Genomic DNA, 23,000 nt, shown 5'->3' with positions numbered 1-23,000 from the left:
TATAGTTATTTTTCTGATCTTTATTGGAAATTTTGACAGACAAAGTAGGAGTACAAAATTGTTGCAAAGATCCTCATCCAAAGTCATTTTACTGTGAAACTCTGGGAGGCTGCAGGTGGCATAAGATCCCAGAGATAGCTATGTCTTTTTTGAACTATAAACAGAATTTATCACTGTGTCCTCTCCAGGAGGTAGATAGTATATCAAGGAAGGTGTAAACCCACACAGTAGGATTTCATATCTTCCAAAGCAACAAATTGACTGGAAAACTGAAGGCTGGAGAAACTGAATTGTGAACATTGCCAAAAGTGGCATCATGGTTCAGGCCACACTGCAAAGCTCAGGCCCAGGGTGCTGACCTATTGCAGCTGCCTCTTGTGTGCAAACACATCCTTGGGAACTGATCCTACTGCAGTTTCCCTTGTGTCACCTTCCCATCCTTGACACCAAGCCATGGTTTACTATGTCTTGATGCTCTGCTTACCTTGCCAGGTGGTGTCTACGAAACAAATGGAACTTGGGAACTAAGGAGATTTGCAGCCTGTTTTTTCTCTCCTCTTGCTATATGTCATTAAGCTAGGTCCAGATGTCAGCTTGTGTTCTGTCCAGTCCTGCCTGTTCAGCCAGGTCGCCCTACAATCCTCCAGAGCAGCCGTGATCCTAAACCAGTCCACACCTTCCTGCATCTGAACTTTATTCCCAGGGTTTACTTCACACTGATTTTTTTGTATGAACAGCGCTGTCACACAAACTCTGCCTTCATTTCTCTGATTCCTTATGGGATAGGCTTCCTTTCTCTCTTTAATGAGTGAAATTCCCACATCCTCTTTTGAAGATGTCATTTGTGCCACTGTCTCCAAAGTGCTGAGCTTTGTTTGCTGCCTCAGTCCTGAGGCTGTCATCTGCTTCTTCCAAATAGTACCAGCACCATAAGTCATTCGTTTTCTTGTGTTAGAAAACACATTTCAGAAACAACACAGCTGCCTGAATTGCCTCATGTCATGAGCAGCAAGATGAACAGAATAAATTGTTTCACAGAAAGCAAATTATGCTCATGATGAAGTATCACATCTATCTGGGAAGGTGATATGTGTGTTTTACAATAGTATAAAATCTGATTTGGAGCTCCTCCTGACATTTGTAGAGAAAAATTTCCAAATTTCACAGCAAATTACACCACTAGCAGAGTCATCTTCATAGCTGCTGCAATGCATGAACTTAAGTGCTAGCCAAGGTGAACTGAATTTACTGTCTGTAAAAAAATAAGATTTAGGAAAATGCACCTTAGAAACAAAGATTCTACTTCAGTAACAGGACTGCAAGAGCACAGCCAGGCCTGTCAGTTACCAGGACTGCCATTGCAAGGGTTGAGGACATTGGAAATGCCTCTGACTTTTCAGCTATTTTCTTGCAACACACCATAACAGTGGCTTTGGGGTTTCACCAGGCATGCACAGAACATTTCACAAGGGACAGAAACGTGGTCCATAAGTGCATTTTACACCAAAAAATATCTCTGACATCTGAACCCTCAAATTTTAGGGTGCTCTGCAGAACAGCTTTAATAAATTGCTGGATGAGATACATGGATATTAAATAGCCATATACTAAAAATCATCCCCATCCATTGTATGGCCAATTGGGGTGTTCCACTAATCTCATGCCACCTGCTTTTCATCAGATAATAATTACCACTTTCTCACACCCCCTAATTTACCAGCTCTTTTTTCTTTGTGTTCAACTTTGCTGCTCAGGTGTTCACTTGCTCTTTCTCACTAAAGAGCATCTTTATCTCCAGACTGACCTTGGTTTCATTTTACTGCTTCTGTTTCGGCTCTGGAGAGGGTCAGTGTCCCAGACAGCATCTCCCATTTTCACACTTGCTGTAAATGCTGTCACCTCTCTGCAAACTTCCTCAAATGTGAGCTGAGACCATCACAAACTTGTACACGTGCAGAAGAGGGGAAGGCAAAAACCCAAAACCTTGTTCTGGGGATAAGGAAGCCAAAAAATCATGATCCTGCAGCAAACCCTCTTATTTTTGTTTCCACTCCTCCACACGAACCCGTGATTTCCCTCCTTGCTTGTCGTGCTGCCAGCAGCCAGCAGGCTGTGCTGAGGGATCAGTTTTCTCCGTCAGGAACACGCTGAGAGCCTCTCGCAGAAGTTTTCTCACCCGCAGTACAAGAACTTGTTTGTCTTCCCAAGACTGAGAGCACTTTGCCAAGAAGTGGAAAGGGGAAAGATACAGTTTCCCCACCAAAATAACAGAGCAGTTTGTCACTGTGCACTGTATGTCATGTACTGCCAAGGCTTCTGTTAGACAATTTGAAACATCCCCCAGTGATAATGAGGATATTTCTTGAGAAGAGGAAGAAATACAGGAACTTTCTCACTGACAGTAGGCACTTTCTTCCAGCAATAAGAAAAAGCCACAATAATAAGAAGAATGGTGACTGAGCCTTTCCAAAATAAGCAGTGATGAAATAGGGTCAGATGCAGGGATGGAGCCTTTGCCCTCTGTGTTGCCAGTGATCATGCTCACCCCAAGCTCACAGGAAGCAAGCCAAAAAAAAACCCAACAAGGTTTTTTTAATCAGGCAAAAGACAAATGTCCAAATCATAATGAGCAACTCAATGATACCTTTATAAAACGTTGGAACAGCTGATGTTTTGTACCACCACAAGAGGGTGTAAAGCAAAAGCAAGAGCCAAACAAGAGGCAGCCCAAGGCAGTGAGGTGAGGTGTTACAGAAGGCATAAGGGTAGACAGATGGTGCCCCAGTGCCTTTCCTGTGAACGTTCCCACAGCAAGCATGCCAGGAAGGATCCTAAAGAGAGGTATCATTGATGCTTTTTTGTAGAGTTTTGTTTTCAGGCCCAGACACCAAATGTTTGGCTGTGCATTAGGCACTGAGAGCAAGAGCACAGGCTGAGATCACATGAAAACTGTTTCCTCAGGTTGTCTTCATGACTCCCTGTCTAGCAGGGGAAAAAAAAAGAAATCATTGCTTGTTAGAAGCGAAGGTATAACTTTGTGGGAACATGAGCCAAGCTAATGCTTTACTTCTGAAAGGAAGGAGTCCCTTTCTTCCTTCCCACTTACACAGCTCTTCTTCCTTCTGCTTCTGCCTACAGAATCCAGCTGCATCCCTTCTGAGGACTCTGTCAGGCACTGACCCTCTCCATGAGGCAATTTCAGTTATCATCACTGCAGATGAATATCCAGCTCGCTGTGTCTGTTCCCTGCTGCCTGACTTGGCTGAGCTGACAGAGGTGGCAAATGATGAGCTGATTAGCCCAAGGCAAGCAGTGGGAGCATGTAGGAGGTTGGGGGAAGAGAGGGGACAGAGACAGGGACATTCTTTTTTCAGCTGAGCCCTTATGACAAGTTCATTTCCTAGGAAACACACTTTCACCATACTGCTACCTGGCTGGCCTCTCCAGCTAAACTGAAAGCCTTTTGACAAAAATACCTATCTTCTTTTAATTGAAGTAGGCTGCTCTGTGAGCTTAAAAATAATCTAGTAATGTTCCATACCTGTCAGAAGAGACTGATCTTCCTGAAGTGTGCCTACAATAACCAATTAAGAGTAAGAGTTAAGTAATTTAAAAGCAGTTTCAAATACCACATTGCAAACTAGTAGAAGGCATTCCTTAGTCAAACCATTCATTGACTCTTCCTGGTTTCAGATTATACAACTTAATAATAATATTAGTCCCACAGGGAAATTGCTTGCTTAAAGAACCAGCAAAAATTTATTTCTTTTTATAGAAGTAAACTGAAAAATCTGCAGTGAAAATAAGCAGAAAAAAAAAAGGCTGAGCAAAATATTCTCTCATTTCAGTGTTTAATTGACAAGTGCAAACATAAGGCTCTCATTCTGCAAGATGTGTGTATCATTCCATGAAAATCAATTCACACGTGTAGGCAACAAGCAGTAAAAAGGCAGCGCTGAGTGCCAACATTGTGCAGTGAGTATTAAACTAGTGAAGAAAAGAAAAAAAAGACTCAGCAGATAAAATACTGAATTTGGATCCCTTGTACTTTTGTCGTTCTGCAGGCCCTGCTACTGCCTGATAGAAGTCCTTGTAAATCTTCTTCTGTGCATGACTTTTCCTCTCTACACTCTCTACACAGAGCACAGTGGGACGGTCACATCCGTTCCTCCTTTGGGCCAGCCCTCAGCACTGAAAGCTTGGCACAAGAGCACTGCTGTTTGCATGCAGTGGTTATGCAGTGAAAATGGCTTTTCACCAGGTGAGCTATTTTGGTAAACACTCACAAATAAGGTGACTTACATTAATCTCTGCTAGACTAGTGCTAGTTTTAATTCATGTGGGAGTGGGAGATGTGCTTTCATATCCTCTATTTATTTTTAGTTGGGAGAAGATTAAACTGCCATAAGCAGCTTCAAGAGTCAGAGTAATTTGGGCAGGTCCTAAGGCATCTAGGACACAGGGAGTGGTTCCTAAGCTATGGCATGAGGACACAAACTATTTGTCCTATAGAAAAGCCATTCACCTACATCTTCAAAATGGACCTCATGTGGACCAGATGGGGTGCATAAGCTTCAGACACTGGTAGCTACAATGCTCTCCCAAAGAAATGGATTTTACAGGCTGAGTGTTACAGGCTGAGTCATCTAAAGTCAACCATTTCCAGATCATACATCAAGGTTGTTGAGCTATCAATGAATTACATGCATATTCCATATTTAACTTGCTGCCATCTTATAAACCACTCCCTTTGGATTTTTATCAGGAGGAAATAAATTAGGAAAATATTCATTTTTCCAGAGTAGACAAGTCTTGGAACTTCTCCCACAGCAAATTTCAAGGAATGTAGTACTCTTTTCAACACCTTACAATTTTTTTCAGTGTTGAAATGCTTAGCTTTTGGCAAGCTCAGCTCCTACTACCCTATGCAGAGATGTGAATTTCAGCATGATCTTAGCTCCAAGATTTTTTTCTGTTCTATTTTCCTTTTTTCACCTCAAATTTTGTTTCAGTTCAGAATGAATGCAGTTTTTAAAAATATAATAATATTGCCTGTTTGAAGCAAATGAAAATGGGATAAATCTTCAAGCATCAAGGAAATTCTCACTGACATCTTAAAACGTCTGCTGCTTTGAATGCCCCACAGAAAACAGGAAATTCCACTTTGGCTCCACTACTGCAAGAAAACCACTTTGGCTTCCTGTTAGCAGAAAGCCGTGTCTCATATAAGTGGAGTAAACTCAGGCCCTCACTTGGGTACAATTGGTTACAATTGGCTACTTTTGTATGACTAAACAAGCAAAAGAGTAAAAAAAAGGCCAAAGCCCAAAACCCAATCTCAGTACATGGAGTTCCTCCCATAAAAGTATGCTTTCATGGGTTCCTTTGCTATTTGAAAAATTTAAAAATACAGGTTTTCATATTAAATCTGTAATAGACATGTAAGCTTACAAGCTTACACAATAGGTGTAACACATCCATTATTTTTTCAAGTTAGAAATAATTTTAAATTCTGAATTTCCACTGAGTTTTAAATCAAATACCATGTTTTTTCTTCCCCTCCCTCCTTGGCTGTCCCACACCAGCCTTTTCTCTCAATATGATGGTATCCTCCAAAATTCAAATTATTTGCAAAAAAGAGAAACAGTGCATTATTTGTTCCTGCTTATTCCTGGTATCAGCTAGGGTATAGTTAATTTCTGCTTCAGTGGCTGTTACAGTGCTGTGTTTTGGATTCAGAATGGGAATGGTATTGACAACACACTGGTGTTTTGGTTTTTGCTAAGCCGTGTTTTATCCTAAGTCAAGGATATTTTTCCTTGTTTCGTGCTCTGCCAGTGAGGAAATGCACAAAAAACCAAACCGGGCAGGGAGCATAGCTGGGACAGGGGACTCAAACTGACCAAAGGGATATTCCACATTGCAGAACATCATGCCAGGTAAATAAACCAGGGTCAGCTACCCGGGAGGAGGGCGTGATCTGGGTTTGGGAAGAAGGGTCTGGCAGGTCAGTGGGTGGTGAGCAATTGCATTGTACATCACTTGCTTGGGTTTCTTTCCTTTTTTAATCATTATTATTATTTACCATTACTGTTGTATTTTATTTTATTTTAAATTATAAAACCATTCTTGTCTCGGCCTACAATTTTTACTTCAATTCTGCTCCCCATTACACAGGGATGGGGAAGGAAAAAAGAGGGGGGACTGAGCAAGCAACTGCATGGTGTTTCATCTCCAGCTGCACATAAAACCATGTCAAGGTGAAACTCTAGTATTGATTGAATCATCAGAGCTAGATGTAAAAATATTCAAAATCCCCACACGGAATCCCTTCCATCATAGGAAAGGAAACGTGATCTCACCTCATTCTGGTATCTCATGAGATGTACATCACCAGAACTGAGAGATTTGATTTCCAGAAAAGCTGCAGAAACAGTTGAAATTAGGTATTGTTACCAGGAATTTCAAAATCTCCATTGCTGGACTTTCTGCACCAACTGGCTTTACTGACAGAAGAAAAATTGTGCATGTGCACGTATCCAGACACATATACCTTCTCTCAAAAAAGTGTATAAAACATGTCCCTTGAGGCAGATGGTTAAAAACTCCTTGACATTCACACTAGGGATGCACAGCTCCCTGTGCTGTGAGTCAATAGTGCAGGTCTTCCAAATCCAGACCAAGAAATACCAGTTACTCCAAGCATCAATGAGCAGAGCACAGACTTGTCCAGATTTGTCCTGTTGAGGCAGCTCCCCGCTGTAGCTGTCAGCTTGTGCGTAATTCTGTCTCTGATTATAGCTTTCACGCTGCTGGGCAGCCCCTTGTGATAAACCCAGGCAAAAACTGTCACAGTAATTAGCAATGCCAGAAAATTAATCCTGTTTCACTGCAATTTTCACTTTGCATTTTCCACGCTTTCCATTATTTTGAGTCTAAGTAGTAGCTGAAGGGAGTGGAGTTAGATTTCCTGCAGTCGAAAATCCATAAATTTGCTTTCCTGAACAAAGAAATTTGTTAAAGTTATAACTGGGATTGAAGTAACCCCATTCAAGAATTTTCTGTTCTTTTCTAAGCGGTGATGGAGCCCATGCTTAGTAGGTCTCCAAAACCTCAATGGTTCAACAATAAGTATCTACTGACCATCTAAAAGAGAGTAATTTAAAAGCAATTTCAGGCTATGTAATCTGTCAAAACCAACAGTGCAGTTTGGGCAGTCCAAGGGCATCTCTTTGTCTCTAGATTTGGGAAAGCTGTTTTGTCTATGTTTACACAAGTGCAGCGTGAAAAGAGCCAACACAGCATGTACAGGCCACATAGGTTTTTCTTTGTATCCAGCAAATCTACTTCAGCAAATGGAGTTGACTCGGACTTTGCTCAGAACTGCAAGGCACTGACTCGTCTGGCCCAGCTCAACAGGCCACTTAAGCATGTGCTTCTTTTCAGCATCTGAGTGAAGATGATTTTTAAGGAAAACAGTGTTTACGTGCTTTGTTTTGTGAAAAACTCACATGTGTGATAGAACATGCAATTTGTCCTCCAATATTTATCAGTTACTTAGCACCAGGTAGTTAAAAATTAAATGGCAAGCAGATTAATCCATACACTCCTAATTTTCAGGTGCTCTCAGCAGATAAGTGACAGCATTTCAATGGGAATGGTGGAAGAATTATTAAAAAAACCCAAAAAACAAAAAGAAGCACAAAAAAGCAACCTAAAACTGGGCTCCATTTTTAGGATGCAATTACTCCAAACCAAATTGCACCAGGTATTTAGCTTGCTTAACTTCTAGTTAGAATTAGTGAAGTGATGAAGTCACCATTCATATGATGATTTCCTGAAAAGAATAGCTTTTTAACCATCCAGGGTTTTGTGTCTGCTTCCCCATTTAGTAATTGTCATCTATTTCCTTGCCTCTGTTTTAAAAGAAAAGCTGCTGAGTATTAAAAATGCAATATCAACACTCAAACAAATCACTACACAGGTGGAAAAGACTTCATGTGTTCCCACTAACACCATTATCTTTTGTTTTGTCTATCAAGCTATGATAAAACATAAAAAGTATAGAGAGGTGAATATGGCTGCATCTCTATAGTGTATTTTGCTTTAAAAGATAAACTGTATCGAAAACTAATGACAAAGAATATCTTCATGAAATAGCAACAGAAGTGCAGATTGTCACAGTTCCTGTAGTGACATTAATTTGGGAATGGTGGACTAATCCTTGCTTTTCAAAATTCAGCACTCTGCAAAATTCTTATACTGCAGAAGAGAGGAAGGCAAAAGCCCAAAACCTTGTACTGAGGATAATGAAGCCAAAAAGTCATGATCCTGCAGCAAAACCTCTTATTTTTTCCCCCAAAGGGAAGTCTTGAAACTCTCTAGAAAAATTCTTTCAGGCCCTAAGTTGTACAGATTTTCTTCATCTAAAACTCAAAGCTAGAAAAGCAAAAGAAACAGTCACAGCATATGCCTCAGGGTAGTCTCAGCTGCAGAGCCATTACTGTGATCTATAATGGAACACAACAAAAAGAGGCATTTCAAGTCAATCTGTAAGCACTCACAGCTGGGTGGGCTTGGTCCACATGTGCCTATTTATATTAGGAAATTCAGCATATATAAATATATAAATAAAACATCTTTACAGTACATAGTCACATTCATATAAGTCTTAAAATTACATATATTTACAAAAATATTTGCAGCTTTGTTTTACACTGCCAGGTCCACATTAGGAGTTGAGTCATTTAGCTTCTGGCTTGTGAATATGATCACCTTCCTTAAGTTGGACTCTGGGATGAACTTGTACCTTATATACTTCCAGTTGTCAAAAAAAGAAAGGAGAACATAATTCTTCCAAGGAATTCTGCCAAGTCCATAAGAAAAGTTGAATCTTGTCTCACTGAAGAGTAAATTACATGTTAGCAAAAACTTAGAGACCTCTTCTTCTTGTAGAAAGACAGTACCTTCTTGGTCTGGACCATAAATAAATTTGAAACTCATAAAACATCAGGCAGAGCCCAAACTGGGTGCCTGGCAGCTGTCAACAGTATCAACTCATGAGTAATTACTCTTCCATTTGTCTCCTTTAAACTGGTTGAGTGGTGAAAATAAATGGGTACAGACATGAAAGCTAATACATTGGGTTACCGTAGAGGGTAAAAAGGTAGAGTAGGCTACATCCTGTTGGGATCAGTTTAGCTTCAATTCAAGGTAAGGTGTATAGTTAAAACAATCCCAAGGATCTCATATTTATACAGTACATATTACATAGTTCTGTGTCCTCCAGAAGCTGGACACTTGTAATTTTCTTCTCCAAAAACTGAAAAAATTTTCTTTGCTGCTTTGTTAAATAGTCTTCTTACGTATGCAGGCCACATTCAGGCGTGATTTTTGGGCAACTTGGGCAAGTTTGGGGAACTTGCCCATTTGACATTAAATGAGCTCTGCAAGAGCATTAAAACTTTGGAGACTGGGTTGTTTCTTAAGCACGCTTGCGAAAAACAAACCTCAAGATACAGCAGCATAAATTGCTTGTATGTGAAGACCCGTGCAGAAAAATCTTGCCATGTGCCATTGATCAAATAGCACTTTCAGTGACTGGCTGTGGAGCCATTTCTTGCTCTTCACTATTCTCTGCGGACGTGTCCTGGACCTCCTGCTGCTGATAAATATCTTGGACCAGCATGATGTTTGTGCTCCTCCACTCTCTGTACTTCACCGCTGTCAACTTTGGGTCCTCTAGCAACTGATTAATTGTGGCCAGGTCATGTTCCTTACACTAGGAAGAGAACAAGTGGTTATTTCCACAGAAAATGTCAAGACAATTGTCCCTAACAAAAACACTCTGGGAATGTTAGACTCATGTCACAAGGAGATGGCAAATTACCCATTCTCCTGGCAGCTTGTTCCCATTTTTAGAGTGTAGGTCATCAAAGTTATGTCTACAGTAAAAATTCTTCCCAGTTAAAGGCAAGTTATGATTGCATCTAGATTTTTTTATAGGCTTTTTAACAAAACTTGATGAGAGAAGATTCATGTGAAAATTGCACATTGTTACTCTCTCTCTCAACAAGACAGTACTTGCATGAAACAAGACACAACAGCATTTATTTCTGTAATTCACAGCAGTTCTAACTTTCTCAAAAACACTTATTCCATGTAATAAACATCTCTTCTCTGGGAGCTGGACTGACCATAATTTTGGATATAATTTGTGCACTGGCAGTAGAGTGGCTACAGTACCTGTGTCTGCCATCTACCACCAGCTACTGCCAATAAATCTGTATCTACTTTTAGGCAAGAGTAGCTCAGACCATGTATTGCAAGCACCCTGGTTCACTTGTAAGGTGCGGGCAGTGACTGATGCAGGGACATTGAGACTGTGTATGTCACAGAACTACAGAATGGTTGAGCTTGGAAGGGACCTCTGGGAGTCATTTGGTCCAAAACCCTTCCTCAAACAGAGCCACCTACTGCAGGCTGCCTAGGACTGTGTGCAGATGACTCTTGAGTATCTCAAGATGGAGACTCAACAGCTTCCCTGGACAATCTGTGCTTGGTCTCCTTCACAGAGTTTCTTGCTACCCAGGGGAAACCTGTGTTTCAGTTTGAACCCTCACTTCTGGTCCTGTCACTGGGCACCACTAAAAATAGCCTGGCTCTGTCTTCATTGCACCTTCCTTTCACACACTGATGTTCTTTGATGTCCTCATGTTGTAGCATAACAAACCACTTCACTTTTCCAGCCCATATTGCCTATCCAGGGGCCATAGGATAGAGAGCAGGTATAATGTCACTATACAACACAAAACAACACAAGTACACACACTGTTGCTCTCAAGGTGAAGAAAAGAGAAGTTTATTATCTAACTTTAATATTTATAGTTTTCTAAAAGTGACAGTGGATTGGAGGATAAAAGTGCTACCTCTCCAATGACACTGGACAAACCAACAGTCTATCAAATTTCTCTTCCTCCATAAAAGAATGCAAAACAATGAGTTATTTACAGAAAGTGTATGAGAAAGTTCATTACAAGAATGTAAACATCAGAAGGCTTAGAAAATCTTAAAAAATCAGGGTGATAGTATAATTTATTAACGGAGGCACCATGCTGCACTAACAAAACTTGGCTATTTCTGCTGGGCTCCCTCACTCCAGTCTGTGTGTGAAAGCAATGGAATAGCTCTAATCATCTTCTCCTGCTACCACCCATTCATCATACCCAAGAACACCCTGTGTTGGTGGCTGCCTTGAAAACACCTTGAAAGTACTCCCACACACTCATTTCACCTTCTGATAGCAGCCATCAGCTGTTTCTATATCCATATCCCACTACTTATCTAATGAACCTTCAACTGCGCCAATTCCTGTCACGCCTTAGCTGCTTTTTAAACACAAAAGCTCTTTCAAATGTATTTTACACATCTCCTACCCTCAAGACCCAGTGACAGCCCTTTTTTACAAGACTTCTGGTACTAATGCAGGGATATGTGCAGTTAGTTTAAGAGAAGAAGAGAGGAGACAGGGAGGTGGAAGGAAGAGGAGTATTTCTATTGGACAAACTTGGCAGCAAAAAGTCATGCCATGGAGTTTCTCCTGTAACATTAAAACTATCTCCCACATTCACTAAGACTGTGATGCATTTGCACATAGCTTCCCTCTCTTACAAAGTATTCAAAGCATGTTTTGTTAATGATATATTGTGGCAGCAACATTAATCTGTTGTTAAATATGTGGAGTCAAAAGTCTAAAATTAAAATTGCATTGAGACTTGCATAAATCACTTCTCGAACTAATAGGGTTTTAATTAAAGCAGAGTACATATGGATCTAAAAAATCTTGATTTTTAAATTTCCAGTAGATAATTTCCAATTATCTTATGTCTTATATTATACATTAAGAAAATTGACTTTAAAGGCACATAATTTCACTGATGTAATTAATATGGCACTTTCCCACTGCAGGCGCTTGACTTTCAGACAGGCTAACTTAAATACTGCTGTGTAGAGAACTCTGTTTGTGTCTATGGGAAAGTGTCTGTGCTTTTTTATTTGTCTTGTCAATACTCCAAGTTCTTAGTTTGAAGAAAGAAAAAGAAAAAAAAAAACCAAAAAAGAAAAAAAAACAAAAAAAAACAAAAACAAACAAACAAAAAAAAACCAAATACCCAAAGAGATCAACACATTTTATATGTTATAAATACTCCAAAACTTATTTTTCCATATTAAATACAAGTGTTAGACAAGCCTAAGTTAATCACAACTTATATAATACTCCCATGCTAAATCAATGCACCATTGTCCTCCTTGGTCATGTCTGACAATAAGGCTTCCATTCAGCTCCATGTTAATGAAAGTGACTGTCCCACAAAATACAACTCCACTTTGCGCCAACTGGTTCTTAGGTTTATTAGTGAGGGTCCTGTCAGGGAAAACTTTTTGGAATGTTTCTCCATGTATCTTCCTATCCTAGGAAGTAGACATACTTTTTAAACCAACTTTCTGCAATGTGGGGGGCTCACTTTACTGCTGATGCAAATGAATACTTCTGTAGTCACTGCCACATCTCTGAAAACTCTTTAATACTAAGGAGAGACTTCACCAGGTCTCATACAGAGCCAAGAAGTATGCCTCTCTTCCCAATTCCTTTTACTTTTCAGGAATTTCAATATGGGCTAAGGTGCCAAACCCAAGTCTTCCATTGCAACTAATAATCAAACCAATGATTGTGCTGGCAGGATAAGTTTTTAGAATCATAGAACTGCTAAGGTTGGAAAAGACCTCTAAGATCATCAAGTCCAACCATTTTACATGCATTTCTCCAGCTTACAGTGCCTGAAGCCAAATACATCCATTTGAAACAAGATACTCAATTCCTGCTTCTAATGCATACGAAAAGAAACAAGTGAAGCCCCAAGTCTGCATTTATTCTGTCTTCTCCTTACAATATAAATGCTATGGTTAAGCTTTTTGTTTCCCTCAGCACCACTCAGAAGAAGGCTTTGAAATCCCATGACACTTGATGCTGGCAAGTAAACTGCTTCATAAATTCCCACATTCCAGACAGATTTACCAGCCCTTTCATGGAACGTCTCCTGAACCCCTGTACTCCTCCAGTTCGTGATATATTTCCAACATAAAAGCAGGATGCTTTCGTTATTAGAAATATTTTAGTTACAGGAGGTCTTTACAATAGCTTTGGCACATCCTGTACATTCTCTGATAATCACATAAGGAAAACTTTTTTTGGCTCAGGGTCATTTTCGTGTCCTTTATCATCAATGTACTTTGTCTGCTCTTCCTTTTTTAAGGCTCCCCTGTTTAGTGCATTTAGCTGAGCTAGCAAGTTTTCCAGTTAACTAAGAGTTTTCTTTATTAAATTTTCCAAATGGGCTGGAACTTCTGTAAGAGGAGTCCCTCCTGAGCTATTGCCTCTGCTTACAGTTCAAGCTGAACAACATAACGCAGATCAGTGTTCACAATGAAGCAGAAAAAAAGAATTCAAAAACTTAACAAAATTCTCTGGGGCTTACAGTAAATACATAATTACAGTTTGGCTGAAGTCTGTACTGCTTCTTTTTCAGCCAAACTGGCTTTTTCTCTCAAGCTTTTCCTTGGCAAGATCTGCAAACTCACCTTTAATGTACTGTTCAGCATTCGAATTTTGTGGAGTTTCTCATTAATGGAGGGGTTTTTGCTGCGCTTGATAAATGACTTCCTAAGCTCCTTCTTAGTTGACAGTCGACGATCACCAATGGGAGAGAGGCTTGCTTGCTCCAATGACTTGTAAAGTCGCTCCATCTCATCATCATCATCACACTTTTCCTGGTCTGCAAAGAAAAGAATAAATTGGGTATGAGAACGTGAAAGTATCAGCAGATAACAGAAAAGTTATGTTCAGCTATTAGGAAGGCTCTTAACCAACTCAAAAAATAATTGTATTAGAGTTAAAACTAAGGACAATTAGGGTAATTTCTAGGGTAATGATGCCTATGAAAAAGACATACTTCCAAACTCACATGTTGTTAAGAATCAGGTAATGATCCAAACAGATGTGAGCTTGTATGTCCACTAACAGAGTGTTGCTTTAATGCTCTGAATATATCACAGATTTTGAACAACTGTCAGTAGCCCTATGTTTGAATGAAACTCTGATAGCATCTACACCCATTCATCCCACTCTGCATGCTACACACAGTGAATTATACTTCTACCTGACAACTCTCAGGGTAAATTCTCTTTGGTGTGCTGATTCATCACCAGGTTTTGGTAATTATTGAAAACAGAGTTTCAAACAAATGAGCAATTAAAAGAAACATAGAAACATTTCAGGGTCTCCAAGAGAAGGTCCCTAGAAAACAGATTAAAGCAAGAACCCTTGGGGAATCCAATATCTTGCCCCTGAGTTTCACAGATTGCAGCAGAAAATTTGCTTATAAAGCCTCACAACAAAGTCTTGATTATCTCCACCTTAATTATTCTGTTGGCTCCCAAGCTGCAGGACCATCTTCCAAGACAGAGAGTACACAAAAGGAAAAGCAAGTAAACAGCTGAGAATAGCATAAAATAAGATGAAAATTTAAGCAAATGCATTTCTCAGAATAAAACAACTTTAAAATGAACAGACGGAAATGAAAAAATGTGCCGGGCATATGTAGGGGCGCTTTAGCAGAAGGACATTTTTAGCAACAGACTGCGCAACTCACTTCTTGTCCTTTAGTCCAAACAACTTCAGTGATCTCTAAAGGAAAATCTTACAGCTATTGCTGTTTTCAGGGTGCTAATGAATCCCTCAAGATCCACTTTGGATAACACTTGGTTTTATGTCACTGGGGGTAGTGGTGTTGGTTCTTCTCAACTGCAGTCCTTCCTATTCCCATTGAACTGGCTGTGCACTTTTTTTTTTAAAGTTAAACATTTACTTTTCTAAATAATCTGCAGTCAGAAAATATATTCACAACAAAAGGAAAAAGTCCTTCTGCTCAGTCATGCTGCTGCGAAAAGAATTCTGCAATATGTCAGCATGCTAAGGAGGCTGCTTCTTATCTTGTCAATGTTTTATAAAGTACAGCATCCTCCTACATCCCTGTTCTTTCTAAATATTTAGGTTACAAGAAAGGTTTATGATATGCTGCAAATATTTGCCTTCACTGTGTTTCTGGTCTATTCTTCACTACTGTGTGATAATAAAAAGCCTACTGTAACTTGACTAAAACTAAATATAACTTCCAACATTGGTACATTGCTGGGGGAGGAAAAGGAGAACTGTTGTATATTTAACAAGCTGCAGGAAACAGAAAAAAAAAACAGGAGTGTAAGGCATAATACACGGCAATAGTATTTCCTGAAAGCTGTTGGCACATGCCATGAGGCTTGCAATAACTAGTTTCCTGTCTGCTTTCTTGGGATGAAGCAGCTGTTTGTTTCATTAGCCAGCTTCTGCACAGGACTGGCTCAACTCTGCTGTAGACATCACCCATCAGGACTGTGCACAGTAATACTTTGAGAGATAAATTGATTTTTATCAGCTATCCAAGAAAGACTGTGTAAGAAGGGAAACAATTTATTTCAATCCTGCTCAGCAGCTCTTAGATAAAGTCAACCCACAGGGGACTTAAGGTCCCTGCTCCAGACACCTTTTGAGGCTAACTCATGAACTTCCTCAGTATCCTCACAGGGTTACAAAGCAGCAAACCTGAGAAAACACCCTACTGAACACTCTTCTTTCATTCTAAATAATCTGATATCTTCCATGCACTTGTGGGAAACTGTAAGGAGTACAGTAACATTCAGCACAGGAAAAGATAGAGCCAAAGTGAGAAAAGCACAGGAGAAGTCTTGCACATGATGCACTTGCCCAGAAAAGTGTACTCAGCTCCTGCAGACTTTCAAGACTTCTACCTGAAACTCTTTTCCTATTTGTTATTCTTCCACCATTCCCATCCTCCAAGGGATCAGGGTCAGGTAATTTCAAAGGGAAAGGAATGTGTCAGATTCTTCATATCAGGTGGATAAAGGACTAAATGGAATTTCAGCAAACTGCTGAAAAACAAAGGTGAGTGGCACTTACAGGTTGTATAGAACCAGGTATGAGTTTACACAGCACTTTTGTCACCATCTCTGATTAATTTCAACTACTGCTATAAAATAAGAGAGTATCCTAATATTGTGCATTTGTGTAGAACACTGTTGCTGTTGACAAATGATATGTCTGCCAACAAACCCCTATAAACTGAGGCCAGACTATCTGTTACCTATCTGGAATTTTACCTTCAGTATCCTGAGTACCCCTGAGCCAAGCTCAGAAAGAAAAAGCCCACATTTTGCAGGCTTGAAGCTGCCATTGAATGCATTAGATTGATGCTGTAAATTTGAAAGGGAGGGAGGTAATAGAGGAACTGATTTAGGGGAACTAAAACACAGTTCTGAGGCTTGATGCCATTTATCTGGAATTTCCTCCTAACAGGAGGTATCACATACAAGAACAACTTCCCAGAGGCTCAACATGCCTATTCTTCACCTCCTCGATTTTCAGCTTCAGCTCTCATGTCAGCCAACTTGCCAGAGGCTGGAAACATTAAGATTTTGAGACTCCCCATCTTGGAGCATCAGTACAGAAGCCTGTCTGAAATCTCAACTTTAATGCTCTTTAGGTCTCCATAAGTGAAATTATCCAGAACTTTCAAAAAGCAGCTGTGAAAAATAATGTTGATTGTTTCCCAGTAGTAAAGATCAAGAAATAGGAAATGTTTGGCAAAAAGAGCATTTTGCATTGAAAACCACTTCCAACAGAACATATCTGACTAAATTTATCTGAAATGTAAATATTTGTTCTCCCATTCTGTAACTGAGATCTCACAGACCCCCAGTTGTGTATTAATTCCAGGAGAAAAAAATCTCTGCTTCTTCCTCCTGTTCTTGCTACTCTTATGAGCATCTTGTAGCTTTGCCAGCACCTCTGTTTCTGATTCTACTAGAATTTTTTATGCCAGTCGAGAGAACACATAAACCCAAAGCTGAAAAGAGCAGAGGGGAAAAAAGTCACTGATGATTTTGCCCTTACCTACTTATCCACCCCCTAGCCCTTCTCCACAGTGGTACTAGACTTTTCAATGGTAATATGAAGTCACCTCAGGGAATCCCATTTCCCACATAATTATGGAACAGAAAATACAGAAGAAATTTCAATTAGGTGAGCATAATTTAAGCAAACTCCTCACTGGCAAATGCAGAACTAAGGGAGGAAAGATTGGAAGAAAATAAGAGGAACACTATGTTACCACAATTAGACGCTGTTGTCTGACAGTATAGTGGACTTAATAGTGAGGGGTGGAACTTTAATAAACTGAACTGGAAACAACATAAATAAGTATCTCTTTTTCAGAGGGTTCAGAAAACCATAGCACCATAGTTTTCACTGTGATTTCTAAAGCTTTTTTGGTGAGAAACAAAATAATAATTCAAGTTGTTTCTCTACATAGCTGTTCTCACCATAAGCACATTTCTTGTCTAGTCTCAGCCATGATCCAGCTATTTTCTGTAACTTTTGCAGAAGGAACAAAGGGGCCAGAGCACACCAGAGGATCTGTTCTGACTATTACTGGCACAGGCAGACTCCAGAGAGGAAGAGGATGTCAGTCATGAGAACAGAAGGAATTGAATGAATCCAGCTCCTATTTAACCAACTCATTCCCATAAAACCAACCCAGATAAAATCCAAGAGGTATTTGAAAAGCTGTCCAGGTTTGAAAATATCAGCACACACCAGATCTTCCACAGTTACTGTGAGCTAAGGTAAAATAAACCAGGAGTGGTAAAATAGGAATGCCTTGCCAAGGTACATTAACTTGTACCGATCATGAAAACCTCAGAAAATGCAGGGAAGAAGGATCTTACTGCTATAGTAGTAGATCCCTAAATAAATAGGGATTTTCCTATTTTCTTATTCCTATTTTCTTATATGACCTCTTAGTTCCTGTGGGTTCCTTTAGCTGTTGTGGTTTTTGATCATGATGGGTCATACACTTTTTCTTCCAGTGGTTGCCAGAAGAAATACAAAGGATGAAGAGTGTGTCTAGCCATCCTGGAGAGGCCAAGGCCAGCTCCTGGATACAGTGCACGTAGTCAGACAGCTGCTTGTATTCTCAGCTGTTTCTTGTTTACCTTTCAGTTGCTTTGCATCACAGGAAGCTTAGAATCCTTTGACACTCTGCATGTAGCAAGCTGCATCACCAAAGTCTTAAATATTTCCAAAAAGTAAATGGATGCATAATGTTGGTCTCCTTTCAAAAGAGAAAACTGATAAACTCCCCTTCTTTGTTCCACTCTCTGGTGTGTAACATCTCCCCAGTAACTGGTGCAGAGAATAAATGCTGGCAATGTTCATAATGCCACTAAGAGTGGTTGGAAAGATTGTTTAAAATATCAAATGTGGCTCCTTGCACCAGACACTCACAGTTGCTTAGCAGAGTTCATTAAATAATTTCTGTAGAAAAAATAATCCATCATCATTTAGGTTGAATCTGTAGCTTTTCTTATGGAGATTCATTCAATTATTCCTGGAAAATGTTTCTTCCATTGTTTAACTCATCACTAAGGTTTCTTCACTGTTTTTGTACTTTTTCATGGTAAGCTCTTCCCACAAAATGACAGCTACTCTTTCTTCCTTTTAGGTACCAACTTTTCTCACATTGGTCTCCATTTCTAGACTTTGCCCAGTAAAAGTGCTCTTCAGTTCTAGAAAATTTTTACCTCAACTCTAGGCTCTTATCAGCTACAACCAAAAATTCAACTTGTGGCTTTACCTTGAAGAATGTGGCCAGAAAACAGTGTGTTTTTATCCTCAGGGTGTTTTTATCCTCACCAGGAGAAAGAGAGAGACACATCAGTAGGTTCTGTGGGGGACTGGGATCAAAGACTATGTAAGAATATAGCTGTGCTGATGATATCAGGGCCATCTTTACACACAGGGAATATGTGCTTTCAGGACAAATGTGGACAAAAGACAAACTTGTCCCCTCCTGGATGCAGTCTCATGACTCTGAAACATGTCAGAAACAGACTATTCAGAAGCACTGTAAAGCAAATAATGCCCACTGCACTGAGGTATGCCTTCTTGTTTTGCATCAGATAACAAGGGTGTTCTTACCATTATTGCAAATCAGGAGAATTTGCAGCTAGATTTTACCCAACAACTTGAATTCATCTCACAGTATTTATGCATGTGCTTTTCAACTAGCTGGAGAGGGAAATTATTGGGGGATGAGCCACAGACCCAGAATTGCATCCTTTTTGATAACTTTCATTTGGAACTGAAATGTTATTCTACATTAATCCTTCTTTTCTTACTTCATGCTCAAATTGAAGTTGCTTTATCTCCTTGCAAAATATTTCCTTAATGTTTTCAGTGACCATTGCAGGGAAGGGGCCCACACAGCAGCACTCTCCACACCCAGCCAGTAGTCTGCAGACTGATAAAGGACAGACCTGTGTCAGGTGTACGTTTGCTTGGTCAGCAATGGGTTGTGACACAGACAAGAACTAGTGAGGTGATGCAGTTTCCATAGTGACTGTCTTGGTGAAATGATCTATATCTGGAATTCTGTCAGTGACCACCACTGTGGTTCGGGTGGAAGTGTTCTGTGCTCTGCCATCAGGGCTGCCCATCAGCTAAGCAGTGAGCAACAGAAGAATTCATTTCCCCAGGAATAATCTTACCAAAATTAAACCATCTTGCACACTGCAGGAGCATACCAAAATATGCCTTGATTTACATTTTAATCCCATTTAAGTGGTTGGTATGATTGAGCCTATGATCAAACTATACTTTAAGTGATTATTAATGTGTCATGCACATTCTCTGACATCCATAAAAGAATTTGTCACCCTTACATTACAATGGAAAACAATAACCTACACATTATTGCAGGATTTCTGACAATATCAGAGAAATACATTCTAAGCAAAAGTTTAGATTTCTGAAGAGCAACCACTGAATCTTTGTCAACAGGATCTATAAGCCACTATGCCATTTATGACCTACATTCCAACAATCCACTTGAATATTCCTAATGATGTTTTCCAAAGACATTACTTTATCAAATTTAACTCAGAAGGTAAAATTATAGAAAACAATATTTTTAATATGTCTGTGATTTTTTCATTAGGGATTCCATTTCTGCCAGCTCCAGCCTTTCACAACTTACAAAGCCAAAATTAGGGGAATTAGATTCCACAGTAACTCAAAGCACTGTTTTCCAATACATAGAAACAGCACATATGCTCTTTCTGTATTTTAATTCTTTCTGCTCTTCATTGCTGCAGAATTTTCTAGCAGAGAAGCCTACAAAATGGATACGGTAGGTGAGCAGAAAACACTGAGTAAATTTTTACTTTTGATGAAAACTTTACTTTTCCTGATCTCCTTTTCTTTTCTATTTTTTGGTGTAAAATCAGGAAAGGTATGACTACACAAAGGGGTGCCAGCTTTCTAAGTGTCGATATTTGTAAAACATAGAGGCACTAACTGACAAGGTAACTAATGTGCCTCATCGTATCATCTTTCAGTATCAAGTTCACCTACAGAGAAATGCCCTGATTTCCCAGCAACTCCAGTGTTGTTTCTTTCCACCACTGCATTACTTTCAGCCTAAGCTCTTAGATGCACCTTTCTTTTGCATTGTGCTGAGACAACCCTTCTCTTTCAGCAACCAAGTAGCCACTTCAAATCTTTACAAGGATTTGGAATCATGGGAGGAGCTGAGGCGTAGGAATGTTGTTGTTCCCTTATGTATTACCCCTCTACTCAGAACTGTACGCCAGGAACAGCTCTTAGGCTTCGACTGCTTTTAATTCAGAAAGAAGCTTTGCTCAGAAGGCAGGAGATATTTCCTCGCTACACAGGAGAGTTATGAACAGTAACAATAACCAAATTCTGGAACCATGCCACCTTTTTCAATTAGCAGTACATTTCAGTAGGAGGATACTGTGCATACACCTATTTGCTTAAACAAAATCCAGTCTTAATAGACTTTCTGATTCAGGATTTCAATTGTTTTCTCTTGATTACAATGAAGCTTAATGTAGCAAATAGAGAGTATGTACTTTGAGTAAATGCAACAGCACAGATTTGTGAAATTGGACTGACTTAACCCTATGTTCACGAATCCCTACATATTACAGTTTTGTTACAGTGTCCATCTGTGACACACTTTGTTAACATTTTTATTCAATCCTAACTAATAAAAGATATAAAGATATAAACACTCAAATAAAGGATGTTAATAAAATTAGGTCTTTGCTAAATTTGTACACAGAGGTTACGGTCTAACATATAGATAAAATTTGAGAAAAGTTGTAAAGGTACCTACAAACCAGATACCAGGTTATATATTTAATGTGCAATAATTTAAATGTTATAAATGATGTGCCACTGGAAAACTCTCCAGTGAAGAATATAGAGAAAGGAAGGGGTACTGTTAATAAAATTATGTCTATTCTAAATTTATACACAGAGGTTATGGTCTAACATATAGATACAATTTGAGAAAAGTCCCAAAGGTACCTACAAACCAGATACTAGGTTATATATTTAATGTGCAATAGTTTAAATGTTATAAATGATGTGCCACTGGAAAACTCTTCAGTGAGGAATATAGAGGAAGGAAGAGGGAAGGAAGTTAAGGAAACCTGGAACTCTTCTATTGTATAGCTCTGCAGCAAAAATCTCCTCTCTCATTAGCTCACCTCTGGCTGGTGATCGCTGTCCTGCTGCATCTGGCACAGCTAGACAATGTGTATCTGCACTTAAGTAAGAGGTTTGGGATCCACCATTGGGTTGGGAAAGCTGGACTTCTTGGCTTTCTGCTGCATCTCCACAGACCACTTGTGGTGCCTCATCAGAATGGATCTGTATGCAGAACGTTAAAGGCTGATCACCCTCTTCCGTGGCAGAGCTGCTCACCAGGTCAAGCCAGGACTGCCTCTCAGAATAAACCACTTTGGATGTCAAGGAAGATGATGATTCTTGGGAATTGAAAGTGCTTTCAGGAGAGGAGAGAGAGCAAGATGCTTCACTTGACAGAGTTGAGGTGAATGATGACTTCTGCTGATCCTGCTTTCCAGAAACAAAAGAAAAAAAGAGAAAAAAGAAAAAATATTTACAAATTACTCCTCTTTCTAGGTTCTACATGATGTATAGATATGCAGTTGAAATGCTGAATGACCAAAAATTGATGTACTGGTTACTTATTCATCCAAACAAACCAGTGGTGTGGCAATCAATCCCCTACAGAGCAGTAACTTCAGAAACCAAGCCACCAGGAAGCCAAAGGCAGAAGAGGTATGAACCTGACAATGCCTAGAAACAAAGACCAAGGAAAACTACTATGCTGAATGCAGCCTTCTGTGGTAGGTCTCACACTCACCTTCTTTCTTTAATTTGTCTTCACTTTATTGGCCTAATCAAAAGTGAAGAAGAAAAACTCCAAATTAGCCATTGAACATGAAGCACTCAACAATTCCACCAATGCAATAACCAGGGATAGGCAGAAGGGGTCCCAAGCACTGAAGTACAGTAAAGTATTTTTCATATTTAGTCCATTCAAGGGGTAATCATTCACCAGAGCAAGAAGGCTTAGCAGAAACTATCAGAAATTGTGATGAGATCATCATGATATGAAAGCCAGATTTGCTACTGCAGAAATTTACTCCTTCTGCATATCATCTCCTACTGACCAATGCCAGCATTGGAATACCAGACTTGATGGACCACAAGTTTCTGTCCTCAATATTTATGTAAAACAGATCTGTGTAAGGATTAAAACAGATGATAACTAGACTGAAAATATTGAAACTTACTGAGAAGGTGTTGCTACAGAAACCTGGAAAAGCTGAAAACACAGTAAAGGGACTAGCCTGGAATACCTATTTATAAAGTAAACCAGAAATAAGTTTTATTCAAATAAACCAAGCCAAGAGTAACAATTTTTTTATTATGA

The 23,000-nt window shown here is 39.5% G+C and overlaps 1 protein-coding gene across 4 annotated transcripts in view; it reads right to left on the bottom strand.

Moving 5' to 3' along the window:
• The window catches only part of IPCEF1 (interaction protein for cytohesin exchange factors 1), a 42,833-nt gene continuing 19,833 nt past the window's right edge, over positions 1–23,000 (bottom strand). For 2 of the 4 annotated variants that reach the window (XM_036379952.2, XM_036379950.2), the window contains exons 7-9: positions 21,748–22,117; positions 13,639–13,832; positions 1–9,781 (exon numbers count right to left, since the gene is read on the bottom strand). In XM_036379952.2, coding sequence (XP_036235845.1) covers positions 9,581–9,781; positions 13,639–13,832; positions 21,748–22,117 — 765 coding nt within the window. In that variant the 3' untranslated portion in view covers positions 1–9,580. The remainder of the gene's footprint in view (positions 9,782–13,638; positions 13,833–21,747; positions 22,118–23,000) is intronic. The other 2 variants (XM_036379953.2, XM_036379951.2) reach the window with 1 other exon arrangement.

The sequence above is a fragment of the Molothrus ater genome, chromosome 3 (genome assembly GCF_012460135.2).
Source record: "Molothrus ater isolate BHLD 08-10-18 breed brown headed cowbird chromosome 3, BPBGC_Mater_1.1, whole genome shotgun sequence".
Taxonomy (NCBI): Eukaryota; Metazoa; Chordata; class Aves; order Passeriformes; family Icteridae; genus Molothrus; species Molothrus ater.
The sequence above is the reverse complement of the archived record's forward strand: the minus strand, read 5'-3'. Positions and strand labels throughout refer to the sequence as shown.